Source organism: Papaver somniferum, chromosome 2 (assembly GCF_003573695.1).
Source record: "Papaver somniferum cultivar HN1 chromosome 2, ASM357369v1, whole genome shotgun sequence".
Classification (NCBI taxonomy): Eukaryota; Viridiplantae; Streptophyta; class Magnoliopsida; order Ranunculales; family Papaveraceae; genus Papaver; species Papaver somniferum.
In genome coordinates this window covers 199032238-199049409 of record NC_039359.1, presented here as the reverse complement: position 1 = coordinate 199049409, position 17172 = coordinate 199032238, and the positions used below count along the sequence as shown (strand labels likewise).

Here is a 17172-nt window from a genome sequence, read left to right as displayed (position 1 = left end):
ATTGGAGAAGAAACTTTGCACGATCTATGCTTCACTTTGAAATAATTCAAGATGCGTAAATCCTCCATTGTATTATATATATGGCCCTTAATCTGTATTGAGTTATCACGAATTAACTGATAAACTCTACCTTTAAAATCTAGCCAATGCACAACATCATCTTCAAAATAAACTTTGTTGCGCAACCTCCATAACTCCGTAGTGATTGCAAGATTAGCAACCAACCGCAGATCCTTAATCATCCTGCTGCACCCCTTAGCAGCCTTATACGAAGCCACCAAATCTTCTCTTGGTTTCAGATTAAAAATACGAGCCGCCCAAGCCCAAATTCTCTTGGCAAATATGTACTGCCAAGTAATATGGATAAGAGTTTCGCAATCCCGTCTACACAAACGACACATGGAAGGCAAACACCTCCTAGTCTTCTTAATGACATTATCATCACTAGCACAACACTGTTTTGCCCAGATCTTACAATATTGAATACTTAGAGTAGGGTGCACAACTGGCCGAGAAAACAAAGTTGCAGTTGGCAGAGTTTCCACATTCTCTCTAATGGAAGCCTTTGCAGATTTAACTGAGAAGAATCCTTTGCTATCTAAATCCCAAATCTTATAGTCATCGTCCCTAGCAATAATAGGCAAATTTCCAACATCAATATTGAGCCGAACCATCAAATCCCGTGTGCTTTGAGGAATATCCCAAGGACCATCAACAATGATATCACTAACCTTAGCCTTAAAATCATTAGGGCCTTTGGAAGTAATACCTAATCTCTTCGCAATCGAAAAATCACCAAGCCAATTATCAAAGAATAAGGAAGTATTAGCACCATCACCTATAATTGTCCTAGTGTGTTGCTGCACAAAGTCATAAACCCGCCTGATTCCAAGAAAAACCGTAGAACCAAGTTTGTAACAATCAAAACTCCATTCAATTTGAAGTACTTCGCCCTCAAAAATCTGGCCCAAGTCTTGTCCGAGTCACGAATTGAAATCCATAACTTCATAAGCATAGACTTGTTAACATCAATCAATCTTCTAAGGCCCAGGCCACCTTCATGTCTTGAACAACACAAGTTGTCATACAAAACCGTAAAGAACTTACGCTTTTTCGTATCACCCAACCAAAGAAAATTCCTAATGGGCCTCTCAACCTGTTTAATGATATTGCAAGGCCATTTATAAACATCCATAGAGTGAATAACATAACTAGAAATCACCGATCTGATCAAAACCAGTCTAGCTTGAAAAGATAAGAGTTTACCCTTCCAACCAGCCAACTTGTCCATAATCATTTCAACCACCTGCCTGACATGAATGTGTCGCACAATGCCAGGCGTCAATTGAGTTCCCAGATATTTATCCGGAAATAAAGCTCTTTCCATGCCCAAATAATTAGCAATAGCAATACTCCGAGAATAAGTGCCACCACCGTAATAAAATTTTCTCTTCGCATAATTTACGCACTGGCTTGAAGCCTTCTCATAGACACTAAGCATAGTCTTCAAATTTTTCAAACTATGAAGATTACCTCTGCAGAAAACAAGAATATCATCCGCAAAGAGAAGGTGTCTTGGAGCCACACCTTTCTTACTAACCATGTTGTGCATTCTTCTATTAGCAAACAATTCAGAGAGATTACGACTCAAAATATCTTCAATAAGAACAAAAATCAAAGGTGAAAGAGGATCACCTTGGCGAAACCCTCTAGTAATGCTAAAGAAACCCTCTGGACTGCCATTTATTAGCACAGAATTCCTAGACGAACTAAGAATACTATGGATCCAAGAGCACCAGGTTTCAGAAAAACCATATTGACGGAAAACTTCAGTTATAAACTCCCAACTTACCGTATCAAAAGCTTGAGAAACGTCAAGTTTTAAGCCGACATTACCAAAGTTCCTCGGCGAAGAAATCTCATTAATCAATTCAGACGCAAGAGCTATATTTTCATGAATATTCCTCCCCTTCATAAAAGCCACTTGTTCTTCAGAAATCAGTCTATTCAGAACCGTACCAAGCCTGGTAGCCAAAATTTTTGTAATGATTTTGAAGAAAAAATTACTCAAACCAATAGGCCTAAAATCCTTAATAGCATCCGACCTTGTGTTTTTTGGAATGAGAACAATGAAACTAGAATTAATGCCATTAGGAATTTTCCTCATCAACCAACAATTTTTAATGGCACTAAAAAGATCAATAGCAATAATATTCCAACAATGTCTGTATAAAGAACATGAGAAACCATCTGGGCCAGGCGCTGAATCCGCTCCCAAGTCAAAAACAACTCTCTTAATCTCGTCTAGAGTTGGCACAACATCCATAAAAGAACTCTCAGGGTCTGAGATTCTTTCATGCTCAAATTCAAACAATTTTGGATCAATGACAGCCGCTCAACCATTAAACTTATCTTTATAGTGATTGACAATGAAATCTTTAATTTCATCCTGCAAAACCAAAGTAGAGTTAGATGAATCCTAAGTTCAGATATTGCATTTTGACTCCTCCTCATCGAATGCTATTATGAAAAAATCGAGTGTTTTGGTCACCATACTCCAACCAAGTAACTCTCGATTTCATCTTAAGCATTACTACAAAATCAGTCTACACTGCATCCACAGCATTCTTGGCATCTGCCACCTTGGTGAATTGGACTTCATCCGCCTGATCTAAATCTAGAAGATCATTTTCAGATTCAAGACTAAGTTCATCCTGTTTCAAACGAAATTTAACATCACCAAACACAGTTCTATTCCATAGCTTCAAGACTTCCTTCAAACGTTTTAACTTTCCAACAAAAACAAAAGGAGGCGCACCAACAAGGCGCAAATTCCAGTTATCTTCTACCAGCTGCATAAAACCCGGATGATCAAACCACATCTTCTGGATTCTAAATGGAGCTCTTGCCGGCCTTGGGATGTCAAAACCAAACCCAAAAAGAGGGGAATGATCTGAACAGATCCTTGGCAAATATTTGCACCTCCAATTTTCATATTTGTAACTCCAAGCATCATTCACAATCGCCCTATCATTCCTTGAAACAATACGACAATCATCACTCTGACAATTAGACCAAGTATATTTTTTGCCAATCGAATCCGCTTCCACTAGACCATTATCAGAAATCCAACTTCGAAATTCATTCATATAAGTACTTAAAGTTGGCCTACCGCCCTTATTTTCATCCAGACGAAGAACACAATTAAAATCACCAAGCACCAACCAAGGAAAATATATAAAACCCAACCCCAATTGTTTCCACAATATCTCCTTGTAACCGGATCTCAAGAAGCATGAACAACCGTAATCCAAACACCATCAAAGTCTAAAGTAATTGCTTGTTTAGAAGAAGATAAAATACCTGGTCTTGACAAAGAATTCTTCCACAGAACCCATATGTTACCTTTTTCACTAACATCCTCATTAATGATAACATCTTCACAAAACTCATCCAATCTCAAAGACTTAACAAAATGTGTAGTGCAAAAAACTTTCGGTTCCACAATACAAATAACATCAGGTTTGTGCAAGTGATAAAGATCCTTTAACTTGGCCTTTGCACCATCTTTGGCCAAGCCTTGAGCATTCCAATAAAAGACCCTCATTGATTACCCCGATCACGTGGAGGGCTTGCCGAACCCCTTAATTTCATCTTATTTCAACATGGCTAGAAATTAATTTCATCTTAATTTCTTGTTTCAACATGGCTAGCACTCTCCGCAGGTTTAGTGGCCGGTTTCTTTTTTGGTTTAGTTTTTGTAGTGCCAGCCGCTTTCTTTTCCAAAGTTTCTTGTTCAATTTGTCTGCTGCTGCGTTCTTTTCCCTCTCCTCCTGATCCATCAGATCACTCCATTCAATCTTCTTAGATTCAACATCTACAGGATTAGTACTTGGTTGCGTAGTATCAGGAGGAATATCAAAGACAACCTCCTCCGCCTCTTTGTTAACTTCCTCAGTGCCGGATTCAAATCTGTTTGATAAAAAATATATTATCTACAGAATTTGCTGGAGATGATCTTCTAGATGTTTTAGTAGCAGCACTAAAACCAGCCTCGTCAACAGGTTCCAACACAGAATTTGTAGGGAGCAAACCTGTATCTATAGTTTCAACAAGGTTTCCAATATTATCTTGAACAAAATTGCTCTCAGCTTGCTTCTTCTGCTCAAGGTCCAGTTTCTTCTTCTCAAGTGATAGTTTTCTAAGGGTCTCAACCCTAGTATGCGCCATTTATTGCTCAATTCCGGCCATCTCCGCATCTCTCTGCAAATCATAAGTCCTTTTCTTCAATTCTTCGAGTTTTTTTTTAATAGAATCAAGTTCTTCATCATTCATCAAGTCGACATCCTCATAAGAAGTCATGACCAAAGCAAAACTTAAAGCACCATCATTGTGCATCCCCGCAGCAACATAATCATTGCGTTCATAAGAAGCGCAATCTTTGCGCTGGCTTGCACTATCTTTGCACTTCTCCGAGTTATCACTATGCAGAGCATCATCAGATGCACCAACATTGTTAACTGGAGGAATAGATTCATCAACAACACTCGTTGAAGGGCTATAAATATATCTATGGTTTTCAGCAAAAACCTTTGTAATTGGGACTTTCGTTGTTGGAATAAGTAATAGTGGCGTAGTTTTTGCGTCCGATTGATCCACCAGATTTGGGAATTTATCCTTTGATATTTTCTCCTTCTTCCAAATTTTTTGAAGCTCAGCAATCTCAGCTTCAATTCTGTTCTTGATCTCTGGATCCTTTTCAACATCAGCTTGGTCTTGTAAATCCCTACGTTTCTTAATACGACACTCAGCATTAATATGACCAATGGATATGCAGTGATCACAAAAGCTAGGCCGATTAAGGATTTCATAGTTTTGAACAAAAGCTTCCTCACCATCTTCACTATTAATAATAATCTTACCAAGTGGACTCAAGAAATCAATATCAATCAAAACCGCAGCAAAATAACCATACTCATAATTTAAGGTTCGCGGATCTACCGCAGATGGCTTACCTAAACCTCTAGCTATTCTAAACAATGATTCTTCATCCCAATATTCCCATGGAAGAGCTGGAAAACGAACCCAAACAACATCCCTTGTAACCTTGTCCGACTCAGGATCAAACATTGGCGTCCATGGCTGAATTTTAAGCTGTTGCTCATTAATCTTCCACGAACCATCATAGCTAACCCTCTTGCGATCATCCTCATTGTCTAACTTGATAACAAAATAACCTTTAACCCATGGAATAAATTGAACAGAACCTCCCAGCTTCCATTGATTCAATAACTCCCTTTTAACAACATCAAATTTGAATGCTCTAAAATCTAAACGACCAACCAAACTAAACTTCCAAACAACTTTAATTCTAACATGAGTTTCACGCGGAATCGTAATAAAAACTTCACCTGTTGATGTTCTAACTGGAGGATGTGACAAAGAGTCCGCATCAATCTTAGATATAACATGAGATCTCTTCTTAACTATGGATGCCCATGATCGATTACCACCATCACCCGTAACCATATTACCATCTACAACCTGTTTTCCAGAACCGCTAGAATTAGGGTTATGGTTAGAAGTTTTCTTCGGCCTATAGAACTGTCTTGATCTTGATTTCGAGCGTGATCTAGCATGGTTAGCATTGTTGAAGAAACGACCACGTGCATGATATGCAGGCCGTGATTGTTCGCCTAAATCAGGCGGAACTTGATTTTGCGCCATGAACGCGCAAAACCGAGAAAACTTGAAACGCAAAAAAAAAAAGAAAGGGAGAAAAAACCGGAGCTCCTTCCCGTCCAAACCCTAGGTTTTTCTTTCCGTTAAGGAATCAACCAATCAAATAAGCATGTCAAATAGGATGGTAATGTGGCCATCCGTTACCGAGCTTTGGATATCGACAATTACAACTAAGGCTATTTTGATGCACTTCTAACATTTTATACTATAAAAAATCAAAATCATCATACTTGGAGCATATAAAAAAATCACTAATCCAAGACCACCATATTCCTAAAAGTAACATAAACATCTCAATTCCACGTCTAACAATTCTATCATCTAAATGAGAAAGAGGTAATTTTCGTGGGTGGTTGGCTTTGGTCAACGTGTGGTCTGTGTTATTTCTCTTCTGATCTTGATTTTGGGGGATCTGATGATTAGTATTGTTAAATTTTGTTTCTTTCTCCGGATTTGGTTATTTCTGCATTCTTGTTCATTTTTATGTTTTTGTTTTTTCACAGTGTCTGATATTTCGAAATCTAGTATTGAAGGAAATCATACGTCTTCTTAGGATATTGGGAAGAGGTATGGTGATGGATCTGATGGATTTTTGAAGGTTGTTGTTTCTGAGATGATATATGATAGGGTTGTTTCTAATTATTTTGCTGGTAGTCTTGATTGGTCAGATCTTTTTGCTTCTAAGAGAGCCGAGAATTGGGAAGAAGTTCCTCAGGGATGTCATGTGACTAATGTGGTGAATGAAAAAAGGGTGATTCCTGCGGGTGCTGATCATTTTCAAGAGGATATTAAGAGGTGTGAAGAGCTTGTAGTTGGTTTATTTGTGGGTGGAAAGCTTCCCTTTATGATGGTAAATATAAAGAAGATTGTTTTTGAATCCTGGAAGTTGAAAATAGAGATGTAAATGACTACTCCTAGAGATTTTGTGTTTTTCTTTGGATTTGATTGTAATGAGGATATAATTCATGCTACAAAACATGGTTCCTCAATATCAATTAGTTATCTTGAAAGGGAGGATTTCCACCTCGTTGAAAGAAGATCTCATTCATCTGTTGTTTCCACATAGCTAATCAATTGTTTTTGGATATGGATTAGGCTCATTTACAGGAGGGAGATTGTTGAGTTGATGACTGTTCCACCTTGGATGAACTTTCATAACGTGTTAATCCATATACGGAACCCCAAAGGACTAGGTACGAGTGCTAGCTATATTCGTAAACCTACTATGTTGGATAAATAGACTATCATTAGCTTTCGTATGAGTTAGCTAGAATTTGTGTCGAGGTTGAGCCTACTTATGATTTTCCATCTATTGTTACAATTATTTTTGATGGAAAAATAATTGAAATTCTGGTAGATTATCCTCGGAAGCCGCCTAGATGTACTTTTTGCATTACTTCTGGTCATTCTTTGGAGAAATGTTCTAAAAAGCCTAAAACTCCAGCTGTGGAGAAAGGGGAAGATTAGAGTTTGAAGCAATCTGTGGAAACAAAGGAAATCTGGGATATGAGTAAATTAAAATGAGTAGAGTTGGTAGTTCTAGTAAATAAAATGACGATGTTATCATATTCGATGTAGAGGAGGTTTATTTGTGAGTCCTTATAATGGTGAGAAATAATTCTGCTGCTATGGGTGGTGGTTGGAGGACTAAGCCCACCGTTGCTAAGGAGAAAGTATCTGTCAGAGGAAGTAATTCTAAATTTATTAAGATTCCTGCTGTGAAATCAAATAAATTTGTTATGTATGTTCGAAGGAAATGAGTCTCAGGAGATTGAGGAAGTTTTTGGAAGGGTATGAGTCTCACAAGACTCAGGAAGACGTAACTAATAGTCAACAGGGAACTCGAGCAAAGTCTACTACTTTAATAAACCTAGAGTTAATTCTTTTGTTGGAGAGGATAATATGTATACACATGGTATTAGATCAAACTTTACTCATAAAACTTCTAGTATAGTGATGTTATTTTTGCAGTGGTAAGAGAAAAGGATTCGATTCTCGGACTTGTGAAAGTTGATTTTAAATTTAATTTCTTTTACAAAATAATGAAAATTAAAATGAAAGTGATAAAAAGATATTAAAAGCAACCAAGACACTAGATTCCACTATTACACATGATTCAATGATGCTACAAATATTTCAAAACCCTAGTTACTTTCTAAGTTCTTTTATTTCTTATTTCACAAATAATTAATTGTATTCTCTAAGCATAGATTATCAATGTATTAAACAAAGTATAACCTATCAAATTAAATGATAAGAAATTAAGAAAATTATGCAAACAATTTAAAACTCTGCAAAAGAAGTGATTGAGTGAATTATAAATTAAAACTAGAGAAAATAAAATAATTACCCATCAATCATGCGTAAATAACTTCCTCCATTGCCTTGGTTACGCAAGAATTAGCTCATCATAGTAGAAACACGTTCAAAATATGTATTCATCGCTCAAAAGTGTTTACAAATGGTGAAAAGGGGGAAATGATTAAAAATCGGGAACTTGCAACGTTTATAAACGTTGCAAACCCACTGTTACAAGGAAAAACAGAAAAACTGTCACGTAAAACTATCGCATGAAATAGTCTTAAAGCTTAGAATTGCGACAATTTGTTAACGATTTTCTAGAGCATATTAATGTTATTTGTTCTTATTCTTCACAGCAGCATCAAAAACGTTTCTCTACAACTCTTGATTTCACTCTGTTTTCTCCCATTACTTTCAATAAGCCTTCTCTGGCTCGCCAACAACCTTTATATACAGAATACCAATATATATTCGAGTTTAATTCCCATATCTTGTTTATTTAATTCTCTTTCCTTTTCTGCCAGTGACGGAAATTTTGTTTTCTTTTCTTCTTCCCACGCATTAACTCGCAGCTGTCACACTCCAGACATTGATATACACATCTTACAATGAGTACAACATAAGCCGAGAAGATGTCTATCCTTTTTTTATCCATGTACTTCCCATAAACATGAAACAACAAACCCGAGTTATTTCCATGCTCTGTTTTGTTGAAATCTTCTTTCTATTCATGTTTACAGAACACGTACCACCCCTGATTCGTCGAAATAAGTTGGTATAAGATACCGAGAAAATCTCGCCAAATTTGATCCAAGAATTCTGCAATTGTTGAAATAACTTTCCTGCCAAAAACAGTTTTAACCCGTGAAGAAGAAGGTGCCCCAATCAGTCCTGGGTGCCTATAGCAGTGAAAATCCCTTATCTATTTTTGAGGTGCCTTGAACACTTTCTGGGGGGTGCCTTTAGTAATTTATACTAGGATCCAAACATCACTTTTCGAGCACCTTTCTCCACAAGAGCTTTATTTCCTAAGAACACTTACAAACACACAAAATAGCAAAATAAGTACAAAATAGGTAGTAACAATATAGACAATTGAGATCAAAGTAGACACATAAATGTGTTTATTATATAGGTGTGTCTAAAACAACTTTTAGACAATAAAAAGTCTTGTAGGGGTCCTAGAAAACTTCTTGTTTCCAATGATATTTAAAGTTGGACGTCCTACTCGCTTTCTTCCTTCCCGTTCTTAGTCCAATGAAACCCTTTTTTTTAGAAAGCGTTGCAAAAGATGAGGTATTTCACGACTGACATGAGATCTGGACCTAATTCTAATAAGTGTGTTTCTGAGTGGGAACCTCAATTGAAATATCAAAAAAATTTCAAAATGGAATAATAAAATCTATGTAAAAAAAAGGAAAAAAAAGAATAAATCAAACAATAAAAAAAGGGACGAATTGATACAAACTCTGTTTGATTTTGTTAGTCCTATCTATAAGAGGAGATCATATGAAAAATGTAACCGATTCTTTCGTTTCTTTGGGTCAATTCTCCAAAAGCATCATCTTAAAAAAAGAGCGATTTGAAACATCGGAGCAATAAGGGCCTCTTTTCATTTATACGAATAGAATAATATGTTTGTATGTTAGAATTTAAGGGGTCCTAATGATCGATTAAAACATGTGTGTTGCTAGTAGGTTTTTAGCTTGGTTGAGACTCATGTTTCTCAAAATAATAATAGCAAAATAAGAAACAAAAAAGTGCCTTGTTGGTAATTTGTTTATAATTATGTTAATAAAGCTGTTGGTAGAGTTTAGATTGGATAGGATAGTGAGGTTATGAAGGGCACAGTGATTCATACTTTTTTTTAAATATTTTATTCATATCTGGTATAGTCAATTTTTATTTTCATTCTTACTATGGTTATGGTGATAATGATTTGGATGTTAGGATGTATTTGTGGGACGAGATTATTTCTTTTGCTTATGATAGTAACAAACTTTAGATTTTAATTTGAATAGGTTTGCGTTGATTAGATCTCAGTTTTCTGATTTTGGGATTGCATTCAAGCTTCTTTACTTTTTGACTTAAGATTTACTAGTTGTTTACGCACTTAGTATTTGTTAGAGCATTGCTCGGTCGAACTCGCATGCGTTGCTATCTCAAGAATGTTTGTCAATGTTAGTGATCAAAACTATAAGTCTTGATTTCTAGTCTATTATAGCTAAGTCTCGGACGAGGATAGAAAGTGTAGTTGAGCTCAAGGACTTCATGGCGATTCATCATACAAGTAGAAGAACTACTCAAGGAACTTATCTATCACTCAAAAGTCTATATACTCTATCTCTTACTCTTTGAGACAAGAAGTCGTATGCTATATATATAGACTTGGATTATACACATTTGGTATTTCGATCCGAGTATACCTCGCCTATCTATATCTCGAAATATGTGTTGGCAAGCTTTTCGCTTTGATCATGTTTATCTTTACCATGTGATGAAAGTCATGATATGTTTCAATCACCTTGAAAATTGCTTTGACGATAAATGGTGTAAAAAATATATAACATCCTCTAAGAATGTTTCAATGATTGAAATGAGAGTTTAGATTACATAACCAATGGTGGACATAAGCATTGTTGTGGAAACACATTTATGTGTAAGTCATATTCCTTGAACCAAAGTTTGTGAACTTTGTTGATCAAGAGAACCGGAAGTATGGCGTGAGCCAAGTCCGCGAACTCAGTCCGCGAACTGCCGAAGTTCTCAAACCCGAGAATTTCTGCTGGAGTTGACAAACTACTTGCGTGAAGCTAAGTCCACGAACCCAGTCTGCGAACCGGGGAAGTTCTCATACCCGAGAATTTCTGCTGGAGTTTGTAAACTCTACCCGGTAACTTAAGTCTGCGAACTTGAGAAGGTTATATATCTGAAGATGATTTCTGAACTTAAACTTAAAAAGACTAAGGAATTCAGTTTGCAAATCGTGGCTATAAAAGTTCATGAACCGATTCAAGTGAATCAAATCATCTTTGCTTCAATTGTGTCTTGTGTAGTACATAAGATTTCCTTGCAATTTAACAACTCTCTAACTAGTTCATTTGAATTTATTTGAACTAGTTATGGTGAAGAAGAACATGGTTGATATGAAATGCTCATATGGCTAACCTTTTGGTTAACTATTGTTGAACCAACAAGTGCATACGTTTCGGTACGGTTAACAAACCTAGAAACGTGCATTGTCAAGTGTGTGTAACAAGCTAAGTTTTCGATCTAACGGTTGAGAAATATTAGCTTGAATCTAAATCAGGTTTCATCTAACGATGGATATTGATTGCTTTGTTACCAAGGTAACTTAATTGCAAACCCTGATTTGAAAGACTATATAAAGGAGACATCTAGTATTGTGCAAAACTAATCCCCACACCTTACGTGTGATACTAGTTTGCGTTCTAGAGTCGTTTCTCCTACCTTTGGATTTCTTCTTTTAAAACTAGGTTAACGACTTAAAGACTTCATTGGGATTGTGAAGCCAGACCGATACTACTTTTATCGTAGTTGTGTGATCTGATCTTGCATCTTCTATCGTACGAGTACAATCAGATTGATTGGCTTGAGATTGATATCTCCGACAGGCAAGATATAAAAAGTAATCACAAACATATTGTTTGTGATTCCGCAACATCTTGTTTCGCTACCATACGATTAAGATTGTTGTGAGGTGATTGATAACTCTAGGCTGTTCTTCGGGAATATAAGACCGGATTATCAATTGGTTCCCGTTCACCTTGATTATTATTAAAAGACGGACAAAAACCTTTAGGGTTTATCTGTGGGAGACATATTGATCCTTTGATAGACTTGTCCGTGTGAGACAGATTTGTTTATTGTCAAAGTCTGCGATTTTGGGTCGTAGCAACTCTTAGTTGTGGGTGAGATCAGCTAAGGGAATCAAGTGCGCAGTATCCTGCTGGGATCATAGGCGTAGGGAGTACAACTGTACCTTGGATTAGTGGGATACTGATTGGGGTTCAACTACAGTCCAGTCCAAAATTAGCTTGGAGTAGGCTAGTGTCTGTAGCGGCTTAATACAGTGTGTTCAATCTGGACTAGGTCCTGGGGTGTTTCTGCATTTGCGGTTTCCTTGCTAACAAAATTTCTGGTATCTGTGTTATTTCAATTTCCGCATTATATTGTTTTATATTTATAACTGAAATAATACAGGTTGTGCGTTAGATCATCAATTAGAGTAATCCAAACTTTGGTTGTTGATTGTCGTTGATTGATCCTTGGATATTGGTCTTTGGTACCATCCAAGTTATTCCTTACATTTGATTAGAACTCGCAGTTCCTGCTTGAGTAAATCAAATCAAGAGACATATATAAACTCGTTTATATACTTTTAATTGACTGAGTCTTTTTGATTCTCTTAAAAGTATATTCGAGTTTGTCCATACAGATTGCTAAGCGAAATATTGGGTGGTATTGTTAGACCCCCGCTTTTAAGACTTTCAAGAATTTTTTTTAAATATTTTATTCATGTCTGGTATAGTCAATTTTTATTTTCATTATTACTATGGTTATGGTGATAATGATTTGGCTGTTAGGATGTATTTGTGGGACGAGATTATTGCTTTTTCTTATGATAATAACAAACTTTAGATTTTAATTTGAATAGGTTTGCGTTGATTAGATCTCAGTTTTCTGATTTTGGGATTGCATTCAGTCTTCTTTACTTTTTGACTTAAGATTTACTAGTTGTTTCCGCACTTAGTATCTGTTAGAGCATTGCTCGGTCTAACTCGCATGCGTTGCTATCTCAAGCATGTTTGCCAATGTTAGTGATCAATACTATAAGTCTTGATTTCTAGTCTATTATAGCTAAGTCTCGGACTAGGATAGAAAGTGTAGTTGATCTCAAGGACTTCATGGCGATTCATAATACAAGTAGAAAAACTACTCAAGGAACCGGTGGAACTTCTCGACAAAAAGGTATGTGAAGACTTGAACTTATCTATCACTCAAAAGAATATCTACTCTATCTCCTACTCTTTGAGACAAGAAGTCGTATGCTATATAGACTTGGATTATACACATTTGGTATTTCGAGACGAGTATACCTCGCCTATCTATATCTCGAAATATGTGTTGGTAAGCTTTTCGCTTCGATCAAGTTTATCTTTACGATGTGACGAAAGTCATGATATGTTTCAATCATCTTGAAAATTGCTTTGACGAGAAATGGTGTAGCAACTATATAACGTCCTCTAAGAATGTTTCAATGATTGAAATGAGAGTTTAGCTTACATAACCAATGGTGGGCATAAGCATTATTGTGGAAACACATTTATGTATAAGTCATATACCTTGAACCAAAGTTTGCGAACTTTGTTGATCAAGATGACGGAAGAATAGCGTGAGCCAAGTCCGCGAACTGCTGAAAGTCTCAAACCTGAGAATTTCTGCTGGAGTTGACAAACTACTTGCGTGAAGCTAAGTCCGCGAACCGCCGAAGTTCTCATACCCGAGAATTTCTGTTGGAGTTTGTAAACTCTACCCGGTAACTTAAGTCCGCGAACCTAATCTGCGAACTTGATAAGGTTATATATCTGAAGATGATTTCTGAACTTAAACTTAAAAAGACTAAGGAATGCAGTTTGCAAACCCTGGATATAAAAGTTCATGAATCGATTCAAGTGAATCAAATCATATTTGCTTCAATTGTGTCTTGTGTGGTACATAAGATTTTCTTGCAATTGAACAACTCTCTAAATAGTTCATTTGAAGTTATTTGAACTAGTTATGGTGAAGAATAACATGGTTGATATAAAATGCTCATATGGCTAACCTTTTGCTTAACTATTGTTGAACCAACAAGTGCATACTTTTGGGTACGGTTAACAAACCTAGAAACGTGCATTGTCAAATGTGTGTAACAAGCTAAGTTTTATATCTAACGGTTGAGAATTATTAGCTTGAATCTAAATCAGGTTTCATCTAACGGTGGATATTGATTGCTTTATTACCAAAGTAACTTAATTGCAAACCCTGATTTGAAAGACTATATAAAGGAGACATTTAGTATTGTGAAAAACTAATCCCCACACCTTAAGTGTGATACTAGTTTGCGTGCTAGAGTCGTTTATCCTTTAACCTTTGGTTTTATTCTTCTAAAACCAGGTTAACGACTTAAAGACTTCATTGGGATTGTGAAGCCAGACCGATACTACTTTTATCGTAGTTGTGTGATCTGATCTTGCATATTCTATTGTACGAGTACAATCAGATTGATTGGCTTGTGATTGATATCTCCGATAGACAAGATATAAAAAATAATCACAAACATTTTCGTCTCATTGTTTGTGATTCCGCAACATCTTGTTTCGCTACCATACGATTAAGATTGTTGTGAGGTGATTGATAACTCTAAGCTGTTCTTCGGGAATATAAGACCGGATTATCAATTGGTTCCTGTTCACCTTGATTATTATCAAAAGACGGAACAAAAACCTTTAGGTTTTATCTGTGGTAGACAGATTGATCCTTTGATAGACTTGCCCGTGTGAGACAGATTTGTTTATTGTCAAAGACTGCGATTTTGGGTCGTAGCAACTCTTAGTTGTGGGTGAGATCATCTAAGGGAATCAAGTGCGCAGTATCCTGCTGGGATCATAGGCGTAGGGAGTACAACTGTACCTTGGGTCAGTTGGAGACTGATTGGGGTTCAACTACAGTCCAGTCCGAAGTTAGCTTGGAGTAGGCTAGTGTTTTTAGCGGTACAATGTGTGTTCAATATGGACTAGGTCCCGGGGTTTTTCTGCATTTGCGGTTTCCTCGTTAACAAAATTTCTGGTGTCTATGTTATTTCAATTTCCGCATTATATTGTTTTATCTTTATCATTGAAATAATACAGGTTGTGCGTTAGATCATCAATTAGAGTAATCCAACCTTTGGTTGTTGATTGTCATTGATTGATCCTTAGATATTGATCTTTGGTACCATCCAAGTTATTCCTTGCATTTGATTAGAACTCGCAGTTCCTGCTTGAGTAAATCAAATAAAGAGAGAGATATAAACTCGTTGATATACTTTTAATTGATTGAGTCTTGTTGATTCTCTTAAAAGTATATTCGAGTTTGTCCATACTGATTGCTAAGCGAAATATTGGGTGGTGTTGTTAGACCCCCGTTTTTTCAGTATCAACAAAAAGGTATTGATAGGATGATAGAGAATCTCGATAGGGGCCTGGTTAACTTCGAATAGATTGCTCAATTTCACGAGTCTGGTGTTGAATTCTTAAATGTTGGTATTTATGATCATAACCCTAGTGTCATGACTTATTGTTAAAGTTGGGCTCATGGTCCACTTCCTTTTAGGTATTGCAGTTTTATGGATGATGATGTGGAGTTCTTGGATATTGTAAGACATGCTTGGTACATGAGAATTAATTAAATCCAATGACGAAGGTGGTTGCTAAGCTTAAGAAAGTGAAAATATATCTTATATCTTGGAGGAAAGCAAAGTTCAAGAAAGTGCTTGAGCAAGAATCTCTTGTACGATCTACAATCTAATCCTCTAAGTGTTTCTAGTGCTAGATTGGAGAGAGGCGGTTAAGCACTATGCTAAATTGTTAGACATGATTTTTTTTTGCTTAGACATGATTTTTTTTTTTGGCTAAGCAGAATTGAAAGGTGTATTGGATAGAGGTAAGAGATTCTAACACAAGTTTTTTTTTCCTTCATAATTCTATAAAGGAACGGAAGTCTAGAAATAATATTTTTCATCCTTCATTCTAGAGAGGGTGTGTGTTTGGATGATGATAAGATTATTGTTGCTGATTGTGTGGCTTTTTATGATTTTAAGTGAGGGATTGTGTACTGCTCTGGTCATGCAAGATATTTCTTTGCATTTTTTTTATCTCCTCATATAGATACAAAGTTTATTGTGCTTGTTACCAGAGATGAAGTGGCGTTGACTTTTTCCACTATTCATTTCTCCAAAATCCCGGGTCCAGATGGGTTTCTTAGTTACTTCTTTAAAGTGGCATGGTCCGTTATTGGTGATGATTCTGTTGAGGGTATTGCTAATTTCTTCATTAAAGTAAACTTTTTAAAGAAGTTAATAGTACTTTCATTACCTTAGTTGCTAAATCAGAAAATCCTACCTTCATTTCTGATTTCAGATTTATTTCTTGTTCTAATGTGATAAACAAGTGTATCACTGAGAATTTATGTCTTAGAATGAAGACCATTACAGGTTCTCTCACTAGTTCCAATCAGTCAACTTTTATTTCTGGTATAAGTATTCAAGACAATACGATGGTGACTCATGAACTAGTGAGAAACTATCATACATTTGTGGGTTCTTCTAGATGTGCTCTAAAAATTGATCTGAAGAAAACGTATGCACTTTTAGCCGTGAAGATATCATTGATTCTCTTCACATATTTGGTTTTCCTCAAGAGTTTGTTCAATATTTATCTTTGTATCTCTACTTCCATATTTTCAATTATGGTAAATGGCTCCCTTGTGAGTTTGTAATACAAAAATAGCGCTGAGACATGGTTGTTCTCTCTCCTCTTATCTTTTTGTCATTGGGATAGAGGTTTTTAGTTATCTTCTTTCATTCCTAAAGGCTCGAGGTCTTTATAGGTTTCATCCAAAATGTAAAAGCATCAATTTGACTATGTTAGAGAGAATGCTCGGTTAAACGTACATACCTTGGTATGTCAAGTATGTTATCATATGCCAAAACTATTTCATTTCATTTAGCCTACTAAAGTCAACTTCAGTTTGGAATGAATTAGGTATACTTAGTAGAGTCTTAGAATTTTCTGAGTTACTCAAGGTGAATTAATAATTGACGATTACAATAAAACACCAATCCGAAGAAGCTTCGTCGAGGTAAGTGATGGAGTTTTGTCTTTCCTTTTGAAATCGTTTTCATATATCTTTCTATCGATTGTAGCATAAGTAGAGGACTTTATTAGTTGGTCATAATTCAAATAAGATCATATTATGGATTAGTGTTACCGTCCTAGCTATATGCTTTTGGTATCTCTAGTAAATGAATTGATTTTTTCATTTCACGAACTGGTTGATTTTAAGAGTTATCTGTAAACTTTTTTT

General features: G+C 36.1%; 1 protein-coding gene across 1 annotated transcript in view; it reads left to right on the top strand.

Annotated features, from left to right (window-relative positions):
• The first annotated feature begins 5851 nt into the window (after window positions 1–5851).
• Window positions 5852–17172, top strand: part of LOC113352572 (auxin response factor 9-like) — a 28731-nt gene continuing 17410 nt past the window's right edge. Inside the window, exons 1-3 of the mRNA XM_026596381.1 lie at window positions 5852–5866; window positions 6296–6592; window positions 15975–16009. Coding sequence (XP_026452166.1) covers window positions 5852–5866; window positions 6296–6592; window positions 15975–16009 — 347 coding nt within the window. The remainder of the gene's footprint in view (window positions 5867–6295; window positions 6593–15974; window positions 16010–17172) is intronic.